The sequence below is a fragment of the Dioscorea cayenensis genome, chromosome 15, assembly GCF_009730915.1.
Source record: "Dioscorea cayenensis subsp. rotundata cultivar TDr96_F1 chromosome 15, TDr96_F1_v2_PseudoChromosome.rev07_lg8_w22 25.fasta, whole genome shotgun sequence".
Lineage (NCBI taxonomy): Eukaryota > Viridiplantae > Streptophyta > Magnoliopsida > Dioscoreales > Dioscoreaceae > Dioscorea > Dioscorea cayenensis.
In genome coordinates, this window is record NC_052485.1 from 3,242,027 (window position 1) to 3,266,675 (window position 24,649).

At 36.9% G+C, this 24,649-nt stretch overlaps 5 protein-coding genes across 9 annotated transcripts; 3 read left to right on the plus strand and 2 right to left on the minus strand.

Annotated features, from left to right (window-relative positions):
* Positions 1 to 1,713: 1,713 nt before the first annotated feature.
* LOC120277279 (calcineurin-binding protein 1) lies at positions 1,714 to 12,074 on the plus strand. Of its 3 annotated transcripts, XM_039284056.1 has the most exons (19): positions 1,714 to 1,791; positions 1,879 to 1,953; positions 2,874 to 2,993; positions 3,073 to 3,113; positions 3,674 to 3,885; positions 4,053 to 6,133; positions 6,500 to 6,715; positions 6,813 to 7,442; positions 7,572 to 7,807; positions 7,916 to 8,126; positions 8,194 to 8,349; positions 8,450 to 8,607; positions 8,701 to 8,893; positions 9,714 to 10,111; positions 10,233 to 10,413; positions 10,519 to 10,751; positions 10,841 to 11,492; positions 11,580 to 11,655; positions 11,748 to 12,074. In XM_039284056.1, the coding sequence occupies exons 1-19, from the start codon at positions 1,789 to 1,791 to the stop codon at positions 11,975 to 11,977; spliced, it is 6,102 nt and encodes a 2,033-aa protein (XP_039139990.1). In that variant the 5' UTR covers positions 1,714 to 1,788; the 3' UTR covers positions 11,978 to 12,074. The 3 variants fall into 3 exon arrangements, with proteins under 3 accessions (XP_039139990.1, XP_039139991.1, XP_039139992.1); XM_039284057.1 differs by lacking the exons at positions 1,714 to 1,791; positions 1,879 to 1,953; positions 3,073 to 3,113 and having other exon boundaries at positions 2,873 to 2,993; XM_039284058.1 differs by lacking the exons at positions 1,714 to 1,791; positions 1,879 to 1,953; positions 2,874 to 2,993; positions 3,073 to 3,113 and having other exon boundaries at positions 3,789 to 3,885; positions 4,043 to 6,133.
* Positions 1,724 to 14,857, plus strand: LOC120277280. Of its 2 annotated transcripts, XM_039284060.1 has the most exons (3): positions 1,724 to 1,744; positions 12,645 to 12,950; positions 14,634 to 14,857. In XM_039284060.1, exon 2 carries the CDS (start codon positions 12,646 to 12,648, stop codon positions 12,940 to 12,942), a length of 297 nt encoding a protein of 98 aa, XP_039139994.1. In that variant the 5' UTR covers positions 1,724 to 1,744; position 12,645; the 3' UTR covers positions 12,943 to 12,950; positions 14,634 to 14,857. The 2 variants fall into 2 exon arrangements, with proteins under 2 accessions (XP_039139994.1, XP_039139993.1); XM_039284059.1 differs by lacking the exon at positions 1,724 to 1,744 and having other exon boundaries at positions 12,549 to 12,950.
* A 517-nt stretch (positions 14,858 to 15,374) lies between these two features.
* Positions 15,375 to 17,466, plus strand: LOC120277450 (uncharacterized protein At1g27050). Its single transcript, XM_039284305.1, has 2 exons — positions 15,375 to 15,769; positions 17,047 to 17,466. Exons 1-2 carry the CDS (start codon positions 15,434 to 15,436, stop codon positions 17,254 to 17,256), a joined length of 546 nt encoding a protein of 181 aa, XP_039140239.1. The 5' UTR covers positions 15,375 to 15,433; the 3' UTR covers positions 17,257 to 17,466.
* Positions 17,467 to 17,584: 118 nt separating this feature from the next.
* LOC120277449 (LRR receptor-like serine/threonine-protein kinase FEI 1) lies at positions 17,585 to 20,687 on the minus strand. Of its 2 annotated transcripts, none has more exons than XM_039284304.1 (13): positions 20,517 to 20,687; positions 20,301 to 20,436; positions 20,131 to 20,202; positions 19,956 to 20,027; positions 19,796 to 19,837; positions 19,639 to 19,710; positions 19,471 to 19,542; positions 19,267 to 19,373; positions 18,953 to 19,153; positions 18,528 to 18,860; positions 18,177 to 18,431; positions 17,948 to 18,081; positions 17,585 to 17,847 (listed from the first exon to the last, which is right to left on the minus strand). In XM_039284304.1, the coding sequence occupies exons 1-13, from the start codon at positions 20,596 to 20,598 to the stop codon at positions 17,620 to 17,622; spliced, it is 1,806 nt and encodes a 601-aa protein (XP_039140238.1). In that variant the 5' UTR covers positions 20,599 to 20,687; the 3' UTR covers positions 17,585 to 17,619. The 2 variants fall into 2 exon arrangements, with proteins under 2 accessions (XP_039140238.1, XP_039140237.1); XM_039284303.1 differs by having other exon boundaries at positions 19,796 to 19,867; positions 20,517 to 20,686.
* Positions 20,688 to 22,254: 1,567 nt separating this feature from the next.
* LOC120278095 (cytochrome P450 71A9-like) lies at positions 22,255 to 23,855 on the minus strand. The gene is made up of 2 exons (XM_039285002.1): positions 23,191 to 23,855; positions 22,255 to 22,385 (listed from the first exon to the last, which is right to left on the minus strand). The coding sequence occupies exons 1-2, from the start codon at positions 23,761 to 23,763 to the stop codon at positions 22,374 to 22,376; spliced, it is 585 nt and encodes a 194-aa protein (XP_039140936.1). The 5' UTR covers positions 23,764 to 23,855; the 3' UTR covers positions 22,255 to 22,373.
* Between the last annotated feature and the right edge of the window lie 794 nt (positions 23,856 to 24,649).

Sequence of the window (24,649 nt, forward strand, 5' to 3'; positions counted from 1 at the left end):
TGCAGGTGAATGTTCAGAATCATGGTTCACTGGAGATGGCGTATCACATAGTCATCTAATAGATGGCTATTGTAGACGCCCCTAAATTTCAAATCTAGGGGTGTCCATAGATTATTCACACACACACACACAGACACACACACACACACACACACACACACACATATATATATATATGAAAAAACATTGTTTATGGTCATCTACAGACATCTACAAACGATGAAATATAGAAGATAATGACCATAACTATTCATGGAGTTGAAATCTGAAGGAATGGGGTCTCTGGGGGCCTTTGGATCACCAGATTAGAAATCTGCTTAAACTTCCTCAAATGATGTATCCCATATATATATATATATATATATATATAATTCAAGTAAGCAAATTCTTTGTAAGATGTGGAACAATGATTTTTAAAATTTATGTTATTTGAACTTGCAATGAAAAACCATGAAGTTTAACTTATTGAACTCATGTTAAATGATTTAATTAATAAAAGGACTTTAGTGGCATGATGCTAACCTCATCTTCCATGCGTTCTTAATAAAGTACAGAAACACAATTTTTACAAGAGTATAGTACTCCTTCCGTTCTTCTTTATCTATTGTGGTTAACTGAATCTAGTGGTGTCAAACGGGACGGGCCGGCCCGGGTCCATACGACCCACGCACTATGCGTGCTCGGGCCGGCACAACCCGTCTAGAAATCGTGTCAGGCCTGCACGGCCTGCCAACCACCAAGGTCAGCCCATCACGTGGCCCGACCCGGTTATATTATATTTATATTTTTTATTTTAAACCCTAAAAATATAAAAAATACCCTAAATTTGCTAAAAAAATATAAAAAAATATCCTATAATTCAAAAACATAGAACTAAATGCCTTATTAACTAAAAAAACAAAAAATATACCAAAAAATTTAAAGAAATGGAAAAAAAACTTGCATTTGGCGTGCCGGGCCATGTTGGCCCGAAACAGGCCGCGGGCCGTGCCGGCCCGCGGGCTGCAAACCCTTAGCCCAGTTCGACCCAGTGTTTAGGCCGTGCCTGGCCCGGGCACGGTACTGTAGCACAGTGCTTGGGCCAAGCACGGCCCAACTCGTGCCAGGTCATGCTAGGCCCGGGCCGGCACAGCCCGTTTGACACCACTAACTGAATCTCACAAAAAAACTTAGTTATTTCACAAAATTTTATAAAAAATTAATTATCTTTCCAAATTAACTCTAATTTATATCTTCACATTTCTCTCACTCTTATTTAATTCCAACAATAGAGTTGAATATTAATGTTCAGAGTAATTTTGGAAAAAAATAATAAATGCTTCTTAATGTTAGAAAATGACACATAAAAAAACATGGATTTGTGATAACTAAAAAAAACAGAGAGAGTATTAATTAATTATTTTTGTGGTGATATGCAAGCAAAAACCATTTAATAAATACCAAGGTTAATAAATAAATAAACTACGAGGTATAAATTGTATAATACCAATTACTCATTTTTGTAATTAAATTTTAAGATTTAAATTAATACTGGAAAAATAAGACAGGGAATTTTATGCAAAGAAATCTAATTAACAGCCTAATAACATATAAAACTCTATAGTTGATGGCCCATTAATAAGCGAAGAGCCCACACACATACATAGGCCCATTAACAGATCAAGAACCCATAAATAATTCACCGAGCATTGCGTGAACGTGAAGCGAAGGGTTGAAGCAACGAGAGAGAGAGAGAGAGAGAGAGAGAGAGAGAGAGAGAGCTTTGTCTCCTCCTTGGCTGCCATTGCCATGGTGAGCTTCTTGGGGTTTTGAAGGATTATTTGGTTTTCTCCTTTTCGTTGCTGCTGATACTCTCTCATTGCTTCTCTTCTTGTGTAGTTTTCCATCGCTGCGATCAATGACACGGATTCCAGCGCTTCTTGGGAGCCCCTTGCGCCGACGAAGGAAGCCCAGGTACTCTTTTCATTTTCGGTTTTATCTCTGTGATCTGGCTTTCATTCTCAAATGTTCTTCGATGATGTTGATGCTTTGTTGATTGGTGGAAGAGATCGTGCCCCGGTTTCTTGATTTTAGGTTGAGTTCTTGCGGAAATGAGGATTTGATTGTTTCTTTCTGAGTTTTTAGTGGCTTGTACTTCGCCGGTCGCGGTTCTTTGATATTAGGTTGAGTCCTTGAAGCTAATATTCGAGTTTTTAGTGGCTTCCTTCAGTTGGTGTGATAACAGAAAGCTGAATCTTGATTAGGACTAAACCCTAGTTTAGATAATAGCCATGGTGTAAAAGCAGATCTATTTACCGTTTGGTTGTTGTCTGCCTCCAATATATAGATGAACTCTTCTTGCTTTGTAGCTGAATTTGTTACGATTGAGAAGCATTTTATACGTCAGTTAGGTTTTGTTTGGATTGACAGAAAATTAGAGGGGTGTAGATCAAGAAGTATTGCCCCTTTTTTTTACAGTGTTTGGTTGATGAAGAATATAGAGTGCTGAAGTTTTCTTTTATTTCTTGTATTTTTTTTTTCTCAATCTAAACATGCTCTTGTTTTTTGTGAGAGAGATATAACCCATTTTCAGTATTTTGTTAGTAAAACTTATGACATTTGGTAAAGGTTGACATCTTTTTTGAATTCGATACAAAATGCATAATATTGCCAAAAACTTTAAAAGAATGCTTTATCAATCACGTTCTCTCATACTATGTGGAGCCCTTTCTTTTTATTGTTTATGTGAAATAAAACCCATCAGTTATATTATCAGAATGCTCAGAATTCATTGTTCTATATATGACACTTTTCATTTTGAAAAGTATTTTTTTTTAATTTGTGGCTTGCTAGCACACTGCACAGATTGAGTAATCTTTTATTTGCTGCTGTAGGAATTTCATGTTACTCAGACTTATCATGAAGGACTTCTTAAATTGCAAGCTAAGGATTATGCAAAAGCCCGCGAACTCTTTGAAACTGTTTTAAAAGATCCTCTGATTTCAAGTTCTCAGGTACTCTTGGTGGGACACCTGTACTATTGTCATTTTTCCTCATTATCCTTTAGTGACCAGATTTTTTTATTCTCTTTAGGTTTACAATAATGCTACTGACAACCATCTGTTACAATTAAGGTTTGCAACTCAAAACATGGTGTTCTTTAACTTAGAACTTTGTTCATGTGCTTTTCTCGCCCTTTTTTTTTTAACTTTAATTTTGGTGGTATCGTTTTATATTTTATCTCTTTTTTCCTTATTGACATTCTTTACCATTTTGATTTGGAATTTTTAATTGTACACAGCTATCTGAGTTAGAATTGAACTTTGATTATCTAATTTGTAATAGTGATTGGTTTTGCTTGAGTATTTTCTAATGCTCATGGATATCAGCATGTGCTATTTTCCTTATCTCAAAAACATGGAGATGAGCTATAAGATTTGCAGCATTACTGGCACTCCGTGAAAGGAACTCTGTTTTTTCTTAGTTTTTTCGACATGAAATTGCATAATGCTGGTTATGATATACGCCTGTTTAGCTACCCTGAGTAAGGCATCCTGCTCGCCTAGTTAGCTTGTGAATCCTTTATGGCATCAAGTCATCCACATAGATGCTGCTAACTTACTTGCCTAAGTATTCCAGCTTCCCATATCGCTCTTTCAGGCCTGCTACAAAACCTGAATATTGTTTTTCACAGGTTTCTGACATTAAAGAATCTTGCCACTGTTTTCCTTGAGCAAGGATCCACCCACTACGAGAGTGCTCTTCGCTGCTATCTTCAAGCTACAGAGATTGATGCTAATGATTCAGTTGTTTGGAATCAATTGGGAACACTGTCCTGCACAATGGGTTTATTGAGCACTTCACGATGGGCCTTCGAGCAAGGGCTTCTATGTAGCCCTAATAATTGTAAGTTTTATGTGAACCTTAAGTTTGAGTCCACTTATAATTCACATGCCACATCAACATGGCAAGAAGGAAACTCTTATTTTGGTTATATTATTCTAAAACATTAGCTGATGTTTATATATATTTAGAGTAGCACTATCCTTGGTTACTATTTCAGTTGTATGCAGGGAACTGCATGGAAAAACTCTTGGAGGTACTCATTGCTATTGGGGATGAAGTTGCATGTCTTTCTGTAGCAGACCTGATACTAAGACATTGGCCATCACATTCTCGTGCTTTGCATGTCAAGAACACTATTGAAGACATGGAGCCAGCACCATTTGCACCTCGTGGGATTGACAAATTAGAGCCAAAGCATGCCAGACTTAAATTTTCTGAAAAGAGAAAAGCAGAAGATGATGAAGTAGATGGGGATACTATGCTGAAGAAGCATAAACAAAACATTGAGGTGGAGTTGGCTGGGGCAACCTGGACAGCTCTTGCAGGTGCAGTCCTGGGCATTATTCGTTTGATTAGTGGGGAGGTTTCTGTGCCTGGATTTGCACAGGATTCTGGTAATGAGATGACAGAACAAGCTGCATGCAAACAAGCAGATGTTCTTTCTGGTGACACTAACACAGAGAATGGAAACTTAGACACTAGAATTCGTGAAAAATGTGGAAGGCTCACAAACATTAACATAGAATTATGCTTACCTGCCAGTTCAAAAATCCTAGCTGACACATCAGATGGGAAAGGACATGTTGTGTCCCCGGTTAGCACAATCACCTCACCTAACTGTAATGGCTTTCGAAAAACAGGTATATTGAATGAAAAAGAAATCTGTGCAGAGAAGGAACAGCATCAAGAAAGGCGAAGTACACGTCTTGAACGGCTTAGAAGTCGAAAATCTGGGAAAGAAGACATGGAATTTGCAAATACAAAGGATCTTGAAAAACTTGTTTTCCAGTTTTTAGACCCATTTATTCTTAGTAGGTCAGAAACTAAGAACAGCAAATATACTGGTATCTTAGATAATGCTTGCCCTGAGATGCCTGCATACTCTTCTGTCCAGGAATACAATGATGTTGTGCAATTCATATCTGAGACTTCACAGAACCTTGGTGCTTGCCACATAGGTCATTTGTTTTTGGAGAGGGTTGCTCATGGAAATATCCCCTTCCAAGAGAATTTTGATAAGTTTCTGCAATTGGAGAAACTGATTAGGCACTGGGGACAGGACAGGACACCATTATGTAGTCTATTTCTTGCTGAACTATGTTATGACCAGGGACAATCATTTGCTGATGAATCAAAGCGATTAGAGTTATATACCGATGCTTCTTATCATCTCTGCAAAGTAATCGAATTGGTAGCTCTCGATTCTTCAAATGACTTGTTTAGACCATGGAGCCAAGTGAACAATTCAATGAACAACATGGCAATGGGTGGTACTGATCAAACAGGCTCTCTTCTAAATCAGCAAACTATAAATTCAAATACATCTTTGTCTGATCAAGCTCAGGATGGAAGCATGTTAATTGTTAAGGATTCCCTCTCTCAAGAGTTCAGTGATCAAGATTGTATTTCAATTAATGATGACATTTTCTGGGTCCGTTTCTTTTGGCTTAGTGGTCATCTATCTATTTCTGGCTGTGTGGAGAAAGCACTCAGTGAGCTCGGCATTTGCTTATCATTGTTGAGAAACATCAAGAAAATGAAAGAGACTTCAGGTGTTTTACTGCCCCATTGTAGGTTTGTGAGAATCCTTACTATAGACAGAGTACTTCGTGAAATTAACTTATTGAAACTAGAAGCATTTGCTAGAGAGACCACAAACAAAATGATGGAGAAAAAAATGTATAAAGATTGCATTGAGCTGCTTGCCCCGCTTTTACTTTCCACAAAGGATGTTTTCCTTGATGAAATGGTTGGTGCTCCAAAAGAAATTGAAAGGCTTGTAAATGTGGAGTTATCAGCATTAGATGTTCTCCTTTTGGCCTGTGAGAAGGTAGAACCAATGGATATCCATGTGTACCTGACCTCTTTTCGACGGAAATTGATTGTACTTTGTATTGCAGCTGGTATGGTAGGTCCTAATGCATTAGAAAAATGTAAATTTTTTTTGCCAAATGTGGCTTCGGCTTTTGATTTAGACCACAGAGACGCGATAAGCAAGCAATGGATACAGATGGTAGCTGAAGAAATGAAAAAAATATCTCGAGGTGCTTCACAAGTAAAGAATGCTCTTGATCAGCTTGGTACTTATGTAAGACAACATTTTCAAAGGTTATTTATCTTCGATTCTTGTTGAGCCATTAATTTTGTTTCCCTACATACTAAACCAAGACATATTTCTGGTTCTTATACCATGTTTGTTTAATCTAGATTTCAAGCTTTCTAGCTTTCACACTAACAATGTAATTTTATTTTGATCAGTTAGCTAATAAGGTGGAATAAGTTAGACTTCGCCTCTCAAATTATTTAGATGGTTTTGTACTGAATTTGCATATTTACTGAAAGTAGATCATGCCCTATTAAATATTGTGTAAATGATAGTCATTTGATGGTTTAGTTCTACAGTTTGTCAAAGATTGTTAATTAATCTGAAGTTTCATTTGCTTTCTTCTTGAAGGATGGCTTCAAAGACCTAGTGTGTGTGATTGGAGAAATTCAGTCTCTTATTCTGAATGTAATGTGTGGTGCTGTGAAATTGATTCTCAGCCAGAAAGCTCCTAATTCAAGCGCCTCAAAGCAAATGGATCAAATGGAGATCTGGTGCCTTATAGATGCAGCAATTGCTTTCTGCAAACTGCAACATCTTGATCCCTCTGTTCCTGTCAAAACTCAGGTTAAGTTATTTTCAGTTACGAATGTAATCTCCTCTCTTGAGTAGATTATAACTGTGGCCATTATTTATCATCGTTCTAATAACTATAAGATTTCAGGTTGATTTAATTGTGGCAGTTCATGATTTGCTTGCGGAGTATGGACTCTGCTGTGCTGGTAGAGACAGCGCGGGGAAGGAAGGTTCATTTCTGAAGCTGGCAATCAAGCATCTTCTGGCTCTCAGTATGAAACTAAAATCACTAAATGGTAGGTTAGAATCAGAGGCAAATCAAAAGGATGTATCAGTTTCTCAACCTGACCATGAGAAAACAGTTGTTACTGAATCAAGGCTAAGCCCTGTGTTGGAAATTCCTGCAAAGAGGAATGAGGAAATAGCACCTCTGAACAGTGATGCTTCTAAAGGTTTGAGTGAGGAACAAATTTTAACCTCTGAAGAACAGTTTAATTTAAATCTTGACAGTAAAAATGATAAGGGTGCTCAGTCTGATACTGCTTTAAAGCAGAGTGATGTTCCTGCTGATGTAGAAGAGCTAGAGAAGGTGGAATTGGGAATTGATAATGCTTTGGACCAGAGCTTTTTATGCTTATATGGACTTAATATCAATCCAGATTCCTATGGTGAAGATGACCTTGCCATACATAAAAACACTAGCCATGGAGATTATCAAACTAAGGAACAATGTGCTGATGTGTTCCAGTACATTTTACCATATGCAAAGGACCTATCAGTAAGTAATTCTTTATCCTTTCTCTCCATTGCAAATTCCACATGCTAAGATTTTGTTGTAAAAGGGATTGATTGTATGTTATTTTATTTTGTTCTTCTATGCACATGATACTTTATTTGCTTCCATCAGAGAGCTGGCTTGGTTAAATTAAGAAGAGTATTGAGGGCTATACGCAAACACTTTCCGCAACCACCTGATGAAATTATGGCTGAAAATGCAATTGAAAAATTCTTAGATGATCCTAATTTGTGTGAGGACACCCTTGCTGAATTACCTAGATCAGGTATAAGTCGGGAGCCCATCTTAAATATATTGTTTGCTGATGGAAGAGGGCCTGAATCATTCAAGACTTCATTAACTGCAAGGTTTGTGTGCTTCATACTTCTTTACGCATGTTGCTTATCACTTTGCAGCAATGGACTTCAATTAATAAGCTAAACATTCTTATGATTGTACTGTTGAAATTGCTTCAGCACTCAGCCATACAATGAGGTGTATGGTAACTTGTATTATCTTATGGCTCAAGCTGAGGAGACAAGTGCTACTGATAAATATCCTGGCTTTGTACTTAAGAAAGAAGGGGAAGAGTTTGTTCAAGTTAATGCTAATCTTTTTAAATATGATTTACTGTACAATCCTCTGCGGTTTGAGAGTTGGCAGAAGCTTGCAAATATTTATGATGAGGTAAGTTATAGTTGCACTGCTCTTGCATTCCTAATGTTCTATTACAGAAGTTTTGTCTACAAAGCAGGAAGTGGACTTGTTACTGAATGATGGAAGTAAGCACATCAACATCATGGATTGGAGAAAGAATTCTTCCTTGACTCAGAGAGTTGAATGTGGTCGAAGACGAAGTCGCCGATGCTTACTTATGAGTCTGGCCCTTGCTAAGACTCTAGATCAACAGGTTTTCTTAATTATCTAGATTTTTATCAACCGTGGGTCCTTTACCTTACTCTTTATCTGTTCTATAGTGGTTAAATCTTTTTTTCCTGGTTTTCTCTCAGAGCCAAATACATGAATTGTTGGCTTTAGTATATTATGACAATATCCAAAATGTAGTGCCACTTTATGATCAAAGATCTATACTACCAACAAAGGATGCAACATGGATGAAATTTTGTCAAAACTCAATGAAGCACTTTGAGAGGGCTTTTGCGCTCAAGTAAATTGACAACTCTATGATTGATTAGACATTTCATCTTTAAAATTCTAAATACCTGTTAACTGAAAGCATTATATACTCTTGAAATTGTAGACCTGATTGGATTCACGCATTTTACCTTGGAAAGCTCTGTGAAAAGAAGGGATTTGCATCAGAGAGAGCATTATCCTACTATAGCAAAGCTGCATCTTTAAATTCTTCTGCGCTTGATCCTGCATATAGGATGCATGCATCTCGCTTGAAGTTACTCTACACTCAGGGTAAAGAGGACATAAACATTATCCAGGTTTGTCTAAGACAATGAGATTGAGCCTTTTCTTTTTAATAATTTGATTATGTCATCAATTTTTATTATTTTTTATGTCAATGCTGCATTCATCCCTATTATATGTTCAACTATGGAACTATTGAACTTTTCTTTGGCAGGATTACGCGAAAGAAGTTAATATTGGCTAATGGCACTCCTACCATTTTAAGGATTTTCAATTATTTCACCCTGAGAATGTCAATATCAATTACTGTCTTCGTTTTTTTTGCGCATAATTTGATTTGCAGCACTAATCATGAATTTTATTTACTCTGCCCCTTGATGCTACAATAACGTTTTCAAACTTTGCCTGGATACTAGAATGCACTCGTGAAAAAATTTTGCATGATCTTGCTAACTTACACAAGACCATCTGGAAGACCTAAAGGGAAAAAAATCACAACTAGCCTTAAAAAAATAACAATTAAAATACTCAATGTGGTTGTTGAATCATAATCAATGATCATAAGATTGATTACGAGGAGACTTGAGAATGGAAAAGAGAAGGGTGCATGCGATCTAAGTGTCACTGCAGATGGATCTACCTCTACACTTTGATGTATTTTCTTACACAACATTTTAATACAATCCTAGGTTGGAGGAATTTTATTTACATTGAGTTCATCTGTAATCTCGATAAATTGGGAAAATCCTACTTGTAAATCTGATAAACATCCAAAGGCATTGATTCACAGTGACCTGATCTTATATGGTTTAACTTTTAAGTATATGAGTGGAATTTTGACAATAGTTGATCATTTGTGAAGGTTTTTTTAGTTGGTTCTGATATACCTGTCAGGTTGTTGCTGCATACGCCTTCAGCCAATCAGCGAAAGAGGCAGTTTTGAATATGTTTAAGTGGAGCAGTCAAGATCCTCTGCACTCAGCTTCACATGAGAAGGATGCATGTCTTTCAGATGATCAGAAGAATGAAGAGAAAAAAATTGAACCTCATCTGTTGGATGAAGCTTGGCACATGCTTTATGATGATTGTCTCTCAGCACTTGAAATTTGTGTGGAAGGGGAATTGAAACATTTTCACAAGGCTAGATACAAGCTTGCTCAGGGACTGTATAAAAGGGGTGAGGGTACTGACCTGGAAAGGGCAAAGGATGAACTTTCCTTTTGTTTTAAGTCATCTCGATCTGCTTTTACAATTAACATGTGGGAGATTGATGGTACTGCTAAAAAGGGGAGGTATAAATTGTCAATCTTTTGTAAAGCTGAAAATTTAACCCGTATAAAGTATGAATCATTGGCGTTCAGTGAATGTCATAATTGCTTAATTCACAAACTTGGCTTCTTCTATTTTATCCAGGAGGAAAAATCCGGGCCTTGGTGGAAATAAAAGGGTCCTGGAGGTCAGCTTGTCCGAAAGTTCTCGGAAATTTATTACTTGTATCCGGAAGTACATATTGCTGTACTTGAATTTGTTGGAGAAGACAGGAGATTTATGCACTCTTGAGAGGGCCTACATTTATCTCCGAACAGATAAGAGGGTATGGACTGACAACTTATTGGAATAAATTGTTGGTGGAGATTTTTCATCATTTTTGAAGGTATCATTTTCTTGCCAATAATAACACAACTATTTTTCTTGCCAGTTCTCTTTGTGTCTGGGAGATATTGTTCCAATTGCCCTCGGAAAGTATATTCAACTCTTGTCATCAATTATCCGTAATGCTGAAAGTCATGGCTCATCTGATAAAATCATCTCTCATGAGCAAATGCTAGATAGGATGTTTACGACATTGATGGATCACGTGCACCTATGGTCAGATATAAGTAATATGCCTGAGGTGAACTGCCCAGATTTATCAGAGAGCAACCTCTGTGGGTTAGTAGTTGGCCGTTACTCATGCTTTTTTTTTTTCCCTTTCTTTTTTGCTGTTTCTGTTTTATTAATTTTCTTGTTTTGCATGGCAGTTATATCCACCAATACATTCACTTGTTGGAGAGTGACACTCGATCAGATACACTTGAAGCAGTACACGAGAAGATCCGCAAACGTTTCAAAAACCCAAAATTATGTTCTGTTAACTCTGCTAAAATATGCAAGCATGCATCTTTGGCCTGGTTCCGTTCTATTCTAATGAAGTTGGTCTCCATCACACCATTGCCTGATTCAGAGCATGTAAGTGATCAAGTTAATGATCCAGAAAATGAACTACTTTATGCTGATCTTGAACCTGATGAACTCTTGAGTTCATCTGTGGAAGGGGCTCATTCTAAGGGCATAGATATGAATTGGTACGAGGCTCTATCAAAAATCAAAAATATCCAAATCAGGCAAGCATCAGAAGAAAACATAGAAGCTGCATCTGCTTTAATGAGATGTTCCTATAATTTCTATCGTGAGAGTTCTTGTGGTGCTCTCCCATCAGGTATTACTCTATACTTAGCTTCATCATCGAAGGTTCCAGAGGGAGGCATACATCAAATAAGAGATGGCAACCTTGGCATGAGTGTCCTTGACCTGAGTATCCCAAGAAAGCTTCTTTTGTGGTCATACACACTTGTGCATGGCCGTTACTCAAACATCTCTGCAGTCGTAAAATTCTGTGAAGATAATGCAAAGGTATGGACTGCACCAGAATATCATGATTAGTTTAGATTAAAAAAAAATTGTAATACATTAATCCTGGGAAAAAAACTGTGAATGCAGTCAAGGTTGAGAAGGGGAATTGCAACATATTCTGTTGGGCAGCCTGCAAGTGTAACCACAGGTTACAATCATCCAGGTCCATCACATAACTTGAAACTAACCATTGCATCCTCTTTTTCTTCGGCTTCATTTAAAATTTTCAATTTTTATCTCGGCCATTTATTATAGGTGGAGGCAGAGAAAGAAATGATCGAGATGAGTACGGTGATTCTGAGGATAATCCATCCAGTACGCCACCATCATCTTCACATCAGGAGGAACCAATGCATGCCTCTACTTCTCTTGGTGCCATTGAACCTGGAAAACATTTTGATACTGGTCCCCAACTCCAAAAGTGCAGCTCATCCAAATCAATTGAAAATGTGCAAGAAGAGTGCAAAGGAAAACCTGCTGATTAAAATATTAACATTACTTTCAATTATGTATATTTATTTTTGCTCCTGCATCTGTAGAATGAGAGAGCTGATCAATCAAAAGGTGAAGGTGATTTTGGTATACTTTTGTGAAGCGCGGAAGATGATGCATGTTTATCATGTGTACAGTCTCACTCATGTTAGTATAAGGTCAATCAGGATTAACTGGGATCTCCAATTCAATATTATAGGTGTGTTTTAGTTAGAGGGATTTGTAAAGCAAAATATTTCATAAGTTCCATGTTTTGACATAAAAAAAAAAAAAGTTGAAAAATAATTTGTATGATCAAACAAAAACCATGCCATTAGTTCACTCTTATTAAGGTTGTACTTTTCATGTTTAGCAATCAATCTACTTGCAGATTTATGTAAGTCTTTGAGAGTGTCAATAAAGGCTGCAACCAGAACAAAAGGATTTCATAATTATACAAATAAGCACAAATGATAAGAGCATCCCACAATTAATCTTAGTTGCAGGGGTATATAAGAAAATAAGAGCGCTAGAAGAGCGGATAGTGTTTTCGGATCTTTTTAAAAACAAAAATAAAAAAGGGTTTTTGGGTCCAAATAAAAAAATTCTATCCTATAGAGGGATTTAAAGTTAATTTTCGTGGGAGCCATAAGAAAATCGTCGAGGAGTCGAGAGAGAGAGGATGAAGTTCGTGATGGAGTTTGCTGAGAACCTGATACTGAGGCTGATGGAGGATCCCGTGGAGAGGGATCGGAAGGCACGGGAGCACGTATATGCCATCAAGGAGCAATGCAAGAAGACCAAGGAGATGTGGAGCTTGCCGCTCCGCCCCTATGGCTTCTGGACTTTCGAGCGATTCAACGCCCAGCTTTACGCCGACGCCCAGATCAGCCAAGCCCCCGGCCGCCGTGATCCCTATGATGACATCCTCCTCGCTGAGCCACCTGTTCCTCCGCCCTCTCAGAAATACAAACCCTAATCATTGCCGTATGCATTGTTTCTTTTGTGGTTATTGATTCGAATCTAGGGTTTAATTTTTGAACTTATTTTAGATATGCAAAGTTTAATTTGGGAAATTTTATGCTTGTTAGATATATATATATATATATATATATATATATATATATATATATATATATATATATATATATATATATATATATATATATATAGGAAAAGGTGGTTATAAATCTGGGCTAGATGTGTATTTGCTTGCCAGTGGGATTGAGATGGTGAATTACTGTGAAATTGAGGATTTTTTTCCGTTTATAAACTAAATTTCTTGTTTTGTAGAGATATGAGTGAAGGATATGCTAAATTTATTGCTTTTGATTATATTGTCAGCCAGTTTTTGTTTTGTGTTTTTGGGTTGACTGAAAACAAAGAAAAGAAATGAGAAGTTCATCAATAACACTTCCTCAGTTTCTTGCCAATTCTCTTTTCATCATTTAGTTCAATAGATAGATACCTATTGTTTACCGTAAACTGCCTGTGAACTTGATATTGGTTCTTCGTTCAGATTGGACCCGAGTTTAAAATAGGAGGGAAGATAGTTTTTCGTTGAGCACCAGGATAGCACCTGAACAGAGATGCATGGTATTATAAACACAAGTAACGAGCTTTGTTGATCAGACATATATATATAAATATGTATATGACCCTTGTAAGGCCTATAAAACATTGATAATCATGAAACATTAAAATCTAGATGAGTTCTTCCTCAATGAAATTTGTAGCCCATGCCATTGCCCTAGAAAATGCAACTGTTTGAGGATCTTTTAAATGTCCATGATTTGCTCTCCTTTTGTTATGAGAGATATATCTAGTTTCTTGTGGTAATAATAATGTATAGAAATGTATTCTTTTAAAAAATCTTAAAACTTTATTTGGGGAGTCAGGCTGTTGATGAATCTTTATTTCTAGATGCTTCTGATTGTACTATGATAATTAATTAGTTTTTTCGCCCAAATGCAAGCCCTTCCTTTTGTCATAGAGCTTGATTTCTCTTCACTGGACTTGGAAGCTGAAAACTGCTAGTCGAAGGCTCTAAAGCCATGCCTATGGAGAAACTACTAGGTGTTCCATTTATGGATTAATTAAGATCATTGCTTATTACATTAACACATTCTTCTTAGGTTCTTCCAATATGTTGATACACTCTTTTATGTTTCCCCTTGTATTCTTGACTTGGTTTTTTCCCCCCTTTACTAACCATGAGAAACCCAAAGAAAGCAGTTGGCTGATGATGCCTGTTGATTTTTCATCACTAATTTCAAGCTCATGGGTTTCAGTGTGTCTGGCAAAGCACTTGTAATGGAATGCGGATTGTTTACATGATTTTCAGTTCAAACAAGAACGTTTTTTTAAATATGCATTAGCATTATTTTAGAGCAACTTGTGATCAGCCTTGGAATTATTGAATTTTAGTGAAAGTATTGCACGATGTTTGCTTCCTAAACTTACTACATACTGGTTTGTCATATAACTTGTTTAGCGAGGTTTGTTCTGTACATGTTAAATTATGAACAATGAATTAGAACACCATGCAGATTTTCTGATTAGCATACCTGAAAGTTGAATCTGGAAACTTACCATGTTTGTTCCATATGTTTGTGTACCATATGCTATCTCTAACCTGATTGCGTGTTCATTGTTTTCCCTTCCGTGCAGCAAAGCAGGCAGCCCTCGAGCTTTTACTGGCATGTTGCTGTTTATCAGAGCACCTAATTAGTAAATCCTCATTTGATTTGGGAAGGTTGCTTCCAGTTTGCATCACAACTTTGTGACTGAACTATTTTTCTTATCCCAAATAAATGTGTACTTGACCTTTTTGTGATGTCTTCAAAATTCTACACTTACTTAAAAGATCAATTGTGTATTACTTGTTTTTCTTATATTCTTTTTCATCTGCTTCTTTGTAGTCTTCATACAGAAGTTTGTGTGATGCTCCCCCCATGTCTTGATTGGTGATGAAATCTAGTTCTTTACACAAGCATTTTAATGTGTTATGTGTTCTTCCTAGCCTGCCAGATGTATTGCTTGTAAAGTACCAAATTTGATTTGTTACGTTCACCAAATATCTGCAGAATTGTGACTGTCTGCCCAAATTTGTGTTTAAGTTTCATTGTTAATCCCCCAAATCTTTGTATGTAACTCATAATTTCTATTGTATTAAAACATTAGAGCCTGGCAGGGATTAATAAGTAAGTTTAACAAATTCTTTTTCCTTGTAAACAATCCACAACATCTCATTGGAATATATATATATATATATATATATGTTCAAGAATTATAGTAAAATGTCCAGGAATATAAGAGGGTTTTTTCGCAAAAAGATTTTGAAGTGGGGATCTTTTTGTAAATCACAACTTATTCTATATCGGATTCGGATCCACTTTAGCACAGATCCGAACCAATTATCTTCTCCTTATCATCGCCGCCGGTGAACCAGAAAAAATGACAGCTTTAGTATGAGTTCAAGAGGAAAGCGGGAGAGGGCGGCGACACCGCCGTCGATCCCTCTCCGCAAGAGGCTTCGCCGCCCGCCGGTGACGGAAGCGCCCGATGAAAACGACGAGGGAACGGCGAAGAGGGTCCCGTCGTCTTTGGTGGTGGTTACTGGGCTCCCAGCGGACTGCACGGTGCTGGAGCTCAAGTCCCGGATGGAGATGTATGGCCCCGTATCCCGCATCCGCATGGACGCTGATGGCTCCGGGCACGTCACCTTCCGCTCATCCACCGCCGCTGAGGCCGCCGTCTCCGCCGCCCTCAACCCTGACTTCGGCGTTCTCGTTCGATCCCAGCGAGTAATTTCTCTGACTCTTCTTTCTCTCAGTTGTTCTGATTTGCTGTATTTAGTGTTTGATTTGATGCAGATTTGAGAAATTAGGTTTTTGGATTACTTGGTAGTTGATGGCAAGCTTCAATTAAAGACTTTGGGTTTAAATTAGGAATCAAATGTGCAAATAAAGACTTGAATTTTGGTCCAGAGTTCTTGCTCTTAATAGTGTAGTTGCATTAAGGAGGGATTGAAAGCTAAATTTTTTCTTGCTTGAAGCTGATGTTGTTCATAAATTGCAGTACTTAGCTTAGAAACAGGATCAAATACGTGTGATCAAGCGTTGAATGTCTTGCATTTCCCTCTATTGTTTAGGCATGCCAAGTTTCTAAATTTTTAGCTGTCCTGCACCTTCAATTGTCTTGGTGAATGGTGATTGTTCTTCATTGCATTTGCTACTTCACAGGTTCAATCTTGCTTTTAGTCTGTTGTATGGTAAAACACTAAGATTTGACAAACAATGATAAATTTGTTGTAGCTTTTGCAATGCCAACTTCTATCTTTTCATACTTCTCAGTGTTAACATGCGACAGTGTCGATAGGATGCGAGTATCTGAATGTTTCTGACGAGGTATAGTTGCACTACTAATAATATTAACCTTTTTTTTTAGCTTTTTTATCGCTCCATTTATATAGCTGCTTTTGCATAATACTCAAGATTCAGATTTTTAATGTTATTGGATAGTAGCCTCTTCCCACCATTTTTCATGGTGTTCATTTCTTGCTTGTATCGGTTGGTTTAGTTGTCTGAACCGGAAGCTGCATCATGCTTGACAATTGTGGTGATGATTTCTTATATAGAAGTTTTAGCTAGGGAGAGTACAGTTTGCATGATGTCAAGGCCAAACAAGGAATGAAAGTAAACAAGTTAACTAAGGGCAATATGCCTTTCTTTATATTTTGAAAATCCTTTCATCAGAACCAGCTAATATATTGTGCTTTGTGTCCTTGCAATCTGCTGATGCTTAATTGATTTTGGAGAAGCCAAGTTATAGTTGCGGATAAAAGAAGGATGGAACATTTATGCAGAGTAAGACAAGGGAACATCTTTTATATTATTTTTTTTCCTTTGTTCAGAGTAACACTTCACTAGTTAATAGGCAGATATCTTGCAATGCTTCTTGTTTAGTGAGCAGTCATTTGGTTTGAAGCACAGTGGATCTTTTTTAATTAATTGTTCTTGAATTTCCTACACTCTTATTGGTTATCACTTCCATGTATAATTTTAATTGAGCATCGTTCCAGGTGCAAGTATGCCGAGGAACTGATCCTTCAGTGCAATGGAGAATAGGTGTTCAAGTTTCTTCAACTTCCAGGCTACTCCGAGCTGAAAAACCCTTGAGCAAATATGGTAGAAGCAACAAAAAACTTGACATTGGTGCAAAGAATCCCACAAATACATCAGAGTTGCCTTCAAAGGGCAGGGAGATTGTGGCTTATGACGATATATTTTGAAAAGGAAACAGGTCGACGAATGCCTCCCATGTACCCTCAGCTCTGTAGCTTCCTGACAAAATCCTTGTCGATAATTTAATATAATTATTTGTTAATGAATATCCTAAGCAAGGCGGCAAAACTTAATCGCCGTACCATTGTTTGTTAAAAGACAAGATATGCCTGGTATTGTAACATTGCTTTCACATAAAAGTCCAGAAATTTGGTTCATTCTCAGGGCTGATGAAAGCCAAGCAATGTCTAAATGAGCAAGTCTTTTAACTTCTATACAAAACACTTCACTAGATAGTGAAGCATAAACTGAAACTCTCCAGAAGAAACTGCAAAACAGCACACATTTATCTACAAAACTTTCTCCATAACCTAGATTATGTCCAGGTGATGACTTTCATAGAAATCACGCGATCGAGGTGACATGAACTCATCCTCCAGCATCTGCAAGACCCTGTTCATCGTCGGGCGTTCATCGGGGTTTGCATCGGTACACATTGCAGCTATATCAAGAACCGCTTCAACTGCTTCGGCATCTACATTACCACATTTCTCATCTATTATCTCCTCCAACCGATCCCCTTCGTTCAGCGTATTCAACTGCAGGAATATGTAAGATTTCAATACTGCACCTATGTTTCAACAAATGGTTATATTTACATTGTACATATATCATGGAAAGGAAATGTAATTTGCTTACCCAGCCGACAACATTCAAACCCCTTCTAACAAAACAAGGATCTGTTGGCCTCTTTCCTGTGACTAATTCCAAGAGAAGCACACCAAAGCTATAAACATCTGATTTCTCAGTTGCATGACCATCATTCAGATATTCTGTTAAGAAAATACGATAAACCGATGAACAACATCATAAAAAAAATGAGGCCGATAAATCATAAAACCCCAAACCAAAACAGAGAATAACATACCTGGAGCTAGGTAGCCAAAAGTACCAGCAACTACAGTTGTAACATTAGCATCATCATCGACAAGTAGCTTCGCAAGGCCAAAATCAGAAACATGAGGATCTAAACTTCTATCAAGTAGTATATTGCTCGACTTAATGTCCCGATGAATGATGACAGGAGAGCAGTCATGGTGCAAGTACGCAAGTCCTCTAGCAGAACCTAGTGCGATCTTCATCCGAGCATTCCAGTTCAACTGCTGCTCGTCTTCCCCGTGGTCTAGAATTCAAAGCACAAACCAACAATACTCAACAAACAGATATGTATTTCAATTAAGAAAATTAAACTAGACCGAAAAGAATCAAGAAAGATCACCATGTAGATAGTGATCTAAGCTTCCCAAAGCTAAGTAATCATATATGAGAAGCTTAGCAGTGGGTAGCCTACAATATCCCCGGAGGTTGACAAGGTTTATGTGTTTGATGCTACCCAAAATTTCGAGCTCCGTCTCAAATATTTGATCAGAACCTTCGCGGTTTCTGTCAATTCTCTTGACAGCAAATATGCTAGAGTCATCCATTACCATTTTATATACGGTGCCAAAACCACCTGACCCGACAACATCTTCTTCATCTAATTGCTCCAACTTTTTAATGATCTCCTCCGATGAATATGGAATATCTCCATGAAATGTCACAAGCTTAGTCCCTGATAAGAATGATCCGCGGCGAAGAATTAGGAGTCAGAAGTGCCATTTTAAATAGAGAACAACGATTAGCATTGAGAGATTATTGACTTGCCTATATTAGGGACATGCTGTTTATCAACTTTCACATATTTTTCACTGAGGTTGCCCTTTCTTGATAGTAAACATATCCAAAGGAAACCAAGGATCGCAACAAGTGCAAGACCCAATGTTGACATTGCGCCAATTAGAACACCGTTGAGAAAATGAGGTGTTCGTCTAGTTTGCATTGGCGGAACTCCCGCTGATTCAAATCCTTGAAAGAACATAAAAACAAAATTAGTATTATTATGCGACAACGATGAACTTGTCTTTGTTTATCTTTTCATATAAAACGGTTTAGAGAAGAAGCATGGAAATGAGTTGTACCTTGAGAAGCAACATTATCGGAGTGCGGTAGCACCGCTGGGAAACCCAATGAACCTCTACATAGTTTCTGAATTGGAAGACCACAAAGCTCCAAATTCCCGACAAATCTATATATACATATCATTTCAATTAGACATCAAGAAACCGAAAAGATAACAAATACTGTCATGTAGGAGTAGAAATGTTACAGATTGCAAAACTTACGAGGTGTTCCTGAAAGTGTTAAGCACTCCAACATTTGGTATCTCACCAGAAAAGAAGTTGGTTGACAAATTACTGAAAATTCAAAGCATCAAGCATAATTTAACAATCAAAAACAACAGAAACTTCGCAGAATCAATTGGTTTAGTTAAAAATCCAAGTTTAACTCACAGGAACCGCAGATTGACAAGCCGTCCAATGGATGGCGGTATTGTTCCCCTAAGCAAATTGCTAGACAAATCTCTACATTGCCCACATACAACTAATCAGAAATTAAAAAAAAGAATACACATGAGAATGATCACAAGACATTGGAGAAGTCACATACAGGATTGTGAGATGAACTAACTCTCCAAGCTCAGCAGGAATGCTACCATGCAAGTAGTTAGCTCTAAGATAACTTCACAAACACAAAAAGAAATACACAAAAATAAGTAACAAAGAACAAGCACTAAAAAAGCAAATAAAAAACAACTGTGATTACTCACATAGCTCTGAGTTCACTGCAGTTCTTGATTTCAGGAGGAATCGGTCCATGCAGGCTGTTTCTATGCAAAGCCCTTTACCCAAAATCAGAACCAAAACACAATCCAATCAGAAACACAAACTGAAAAACACACACCAATAGTAGAAAGAACAAGTGTGCAGTGCAAATGAGTTTACAGTCTATGCAGTCTTTGGAGTTTGCCAATGCTAGGAGAGATAAAACCACTAAGTTGCATGTAAGGCAAGTTACTGCAATGAAGTCCATACATACCAAAAAGAGTAAGAAACATTGAAACAAACAAGATGAAAAGACACAAAAAGATAAACAGAAGAGAAAGGTGGTGAACATGGAGCGGACGCGGAGGTCAGGGAAGTGGCAAGTGACACCAAGCCAACCACAAGGGTTATGGTCCTTGTGCTTCCAGCTTCTTAAAAACCCTTTACTATCATTAAACCCACTCTTCAACTCCAAGAGTGCTTCTCCTGTTATCAAAAACCACATCTTTAGTTCAAAACAACAACAGGAACCCAGTGAACTCAGTGAAGAGATTAGTATAGCTTACCATCTGGTGTAAGAGAGCAAGATGGAGTAATACACAAGGAGAAGAGAGTAAAGAAAGCTAAGAGAGACAAGTAGAGCTTCATTGTGAAGAGGAAATGCAGAAGTTTGCTTGCTTGGTAGTGAAGCTTGGAAGAAGAGAGGAAGTGAACAGAGAGAGAGAGAGAGAGAGAGAGAGAGAGAGAGTAGAGTATAGTGTGTGGGGGATCATTGGAGGTATCCTTTAATTATTAAAGTAAAGTGAGGTACAGAGCACAGATGTAGAGAGGGAGACATTTGCATGGGGAAGTGTGAAAATTTGTGGTGGAAGTAGCCGTTGGTTGAAAATTTTTGAAAATGGTTTTTAAAGACTATTTGTAGTCTTGTTGTTCATGGTGTTCTTGGACTTTGTTCAGGAGGTTGCATGAAGGTGGCCATTTCTAGCATGTCCTTTTAGGCTTTTCTGTGTTTATATATATATATATATTTTTATATTTTTTATTTATTTAAAAAAGTAATATAAAATGTAGTTATATTGAAATTGGTATGATGACTTTTCTTTTTTCTTTTTGTCTGTTTATAGTTATACATATTTTACTTTTTGGTATTCATGTGGTAAGCATCTATATTTATTTGATTAGATTTTTGAATAGTTTATATGATATCAGACAGGCATCTTACCTTGTGTGATATGATTTCTTTAATCTTTATTTATATATATTGCAAAATTGGATGCACTACCTATGTTAGCAATATATATATAGAAGAAACATATTCTGGGGAATTTCACAGGTACGTACTTAAAATTTATAAAAATAGAGATACAATAAAGAAGAGAGATATACACAAATAAGTTGATGAACATTATTTATAACAGTGAAAATTTCTATCATTTCCCCGAACTGATTGATATGTTGCTTTTTTGTTTGGGTTTTAGTTTAATTTGGCACAATTTTTTTTACTGTGTATCCCACTCGATACTGTTCATAACTACAGTATTATTATTCCTCAAATTTAATCATCACTGTTGGATTTAAATCCAACGGTTCAAAGAAACGTTCGTAGATTAAAAATCTACTGATGTTCATAGTTACCGTCCGTATGAACGTTCGTAGATTTTGAATCCATGGACGTTTCTTTGAATCGTTGGATTCGAATCCAACAGTGATGATTAAATTTGAGGAATAGTAATACTGTGGTTATGAACAGTATCAAGTGGGATCAATCTAAACCATCCAATATTTGAATCTATCACAACAGTCCAATCTCGTTTCTACTATACCTACTAGTGTAAGACCAAATTAAACTAAAACCCAAACAAAGGAACAACATATTAGGAATAGTAATACTGTGGTTATGAACAGCATCAAGTGATATGCAGGGTGAAAAATGGGATACACAGTGATTAAATATGAACCATCCAATCTTTTATGCACAATAATAGTAATATTGTGGTAATAAACAATATCAAGTGAGATACACAGTAATTAAATCTGAACCATCCAATCTTTTATGCACAGTATGTGAATTAAATCTGAACCATTCAATCTTTTATACACAATATTTGAATCCATCACAACCGTAAAATCTCATTTCTAGTATATCTACCCGTGCAAGACCAAATTAAACTAAGACTCAAACGGAGAAAGAACATGTCAAGAATAGTAATACTGTGATTATAAACAGTATCAAGTGGGATGCACGGAAAAGTGGAAACAACCCACTCGGAGAGAGAACAGAAATTTTCACTGTTATAAGTACTATTCATCAATTTATTTGTGCCTACCCCTCTCTCCAATGGCGGTGCCAGGACTCATCAAAAGGTGAGGCAAAAGTTGACGGAAAAAAAAATTTCCAGCCGCCGAATAAACATTCTGATCAGTCAACAAAAAATCTGACATACAAACATGAAACATAAATACATAAAAAAAACATATCAAAAGTTAATTGATCTATTCAATAACAAGAAAGTCAAATTAATTAAAAAAAAATTCATTATTGTACACAAGTATATGAATAACAACTAATTTTTCTTAACCAATGGAGTACTCCAACTCCGGAGGTGCTCTCTCGGCGTGAATACGAAGGCAAAGTATCTTCTTTGAGTGCCTTCTACTTTCAATGCTTCTGTGTGTTGTATGAGAAAAAGGGACCTTGGAATGTGACCGGCTCTTACTTTAACTTCATTTGGCTAAAGTGAAAATTAGTGTCTTTTCGGGTACACTTCTTTTATCCAAAAAGAATAGATGGGTTTGCTGTGCATGGGATCTATTGTTAATAGATTAAATAATTGTTGGTCATATGTAAACATATTCTATAAAACCTATAGTTTATTATTTGTTTTTAAACAAATTTCTAATATATATATATATATATAGTTTTTTACCCTTGAAAAAAAAAATTCATGTAGTAATTCCAAATAATTGCAACTAATGGATTGTTATATATGCATATATCTTTTAAAACCTAAAAAATAACACTCATTCACCATCATAGATCATTGATTATTGAACTAAATTTTTTTTTTTTTTTAAAAAAAAGGAGGATAGCCTTTTTTTATTATTATTATTATCAAATGATAGGAAATATTAGTGTATGTGTGTCTCTATATGGGTTTGCAATTTTAAGATTTTGAAAAGGTGTGTATAGACATATGATTATTTAAAAAAATACCGCAAAAATAATTTAAAAAAAATTACCATGGTTATAGCCTTGATGTTTTCATCAGCGATGGCAAAGTCTCCATCTTCTCCCTCTTTCAACACCAACAGAAGGTCAACGGAGTCCTCCTCCTCCTTCTCTCCGGTGCCGCCATGTCGCCGGCGCTCAACATGCTCCTCCAAAATCTTACTAAGGAACACATCCAACTTCCTGGCAATCCTCTCCAGCTTCCCATCCAACCCCATCAACGCACTTAACCATCCCATCGCCGGAAACATATCACAAACCTGAAACCCTCCTAACAACACTGATGAATCCTCCTCCATCTCCTTCAACTTCTCAGCATTCCCCAACTTCCCGGACATCGCTCTGCTCACCACCTCTTTTGAATACTCATACACAATCTCACTGACATTCACCACCTCCTCCTCTTTACTACCGGCTATCTTTTGAATCATAAGAGAAGCTTGGTGTTGCCGGAGAGTATGAAAGGACCGGACACGCTTTTGGTTAAGAAGGTGAGCGATGGCGAGCTTCTTGGTTTGGCGCCAGTAGTCGCCATACTGAGAAAAGGAGATGTTGCAGCCATCGTAGTTGTGACTGCCATGCATATGCTGCTGCTACCACTCGTGACTCTACACAGGTTTTTTTTTCTCCGGCGGAGGGTGTGGCGGATGTCCCTCCTTGCCACACCCCTGCGCCGCCACTGCCTCTCTCTCTTCCTCACTGTCTTTGTTAATAATTTTTTTTAAAATAGAAGTATATATTATATGTGTGATAATTGACATTGTATGCTTTCATGTATACACCAGTAATATGCCACTAGTTTAAAGACTTGAATGAAAATAATTTGTATGTTTTTTAAAATAATATAAATATATTAATATTGTTATTTATATGTCTATATATATCTTTTGAAAAAATCAATAATCATATTATTTAAAAAATAAGAGTTATTAGCTTCTTAACCTATTAGCACCAATTTCTTATAAGGTCTACAAAAGTAAGACCACAAATGTGTAAAGGTGATAATTTCATATGCACACTCTTGACTTTTATTTAAATTAGGAGTTTGTCATCTGTCTCTATATATAAAAAAATCGGGATCAATTATTGATTTTTTTAGAAGTCATTTATACATGAAATATTAGGGTACTATAGTTTTCTTTTAGAATCGATCTTCAATTTGTACAGATCATCAAATTCTCTTTGGAATTCTCTGATACCTTCCTAATAAATTAAAAAATAAAAATAAATAATCAAAATAATACAAATTGAAGTTCAATAGTTAAAATAAAAACTTAACGCCAACGACCATTTGGTCTATTGCCATCGGGTCCCTTGCGTAGGGTGTTCGTCTCGAGTGTCGAGCGTGGCTCTCCGAGTTCGATCCCCATCTCGCGCAAGGTGAGGGCACGATTCGGTGGTGAGCGCGCCTCCCCCATGTATTCATCCCGGGTTCCGGCGCTTGTCACCTTTCTCAAAAAAAAAAAATAA

Excerpts from the sequence above, each read along its gene's own strand:
- LOC120278095 (XM_039285002.1), bottom strand. The coding sequence starts at position 23,763 with ATGCATGGCAGTCACAACTACGATGGCTGCAACATCTCCTTTTCTCAG.
- LOC120277280 (XM_039284060.1), top strand. The coding sequence starts at position 12,646 with ATGAAGTTCGTGATGGAGTTTGCTGAGAACCTGATACTGAGGCTGATG.
- LOC120277449 (XM_039284303.1), bottom strand. The coding sequence starts at position 20,598 with ATGAAGCTCTACTTGTCTCTCTTAGCTTTCTTTACTCTCTTCTCCTTG. Across the intron at positions 19,154-19,266 it reads CGATAATGTTGCTTCTCAAG|GATTTGAATCAGCGGGAGTT; the intron begins GTACAACTCATT and ends TGTTCTTTCAAG. Across the intron at positions 18,432-18,527 it reads CTTAGATCACTATCTACATG|ACCACGGGGAAGACGAGCAG; the intron begins GTGATCTTTCTT and ends TTTGAATTCTAG.
- LOC120277450 (XM_039284305.1), top strand. The coding sequence starts at position 15,434 with ATGAGTTCAAGAGGAAAGCGGGAGAGGGCGGCGACACCGCCGTCGATC. Across the intron at positions 15,770-17,046 it reads TTCTCGTTCGATCCCAGCGA|GTGCAAGTATGCCGAGGAAC; the intron begins GTAATTTCTCTG and ends GCATCGTTCCAG.
- LOC120277279 (XM_039284056.1), top strand. Across the intron at positions 6,716-6,812 it reads CTGTTCCTGTCAAAACTCAG|GTTGATTTAATTGTGGCAGT; the intron begins GTTAAGTTATTT and ends ATAAGATTTCAG. Across the intron at positions 7,808-7,915 it reads AAGACTTCATTAACTGCAAG|CACTCAGCCATACAATGAGG; the intron begins GTTTGTGTGCTT and ends AAATTGCTTCAG.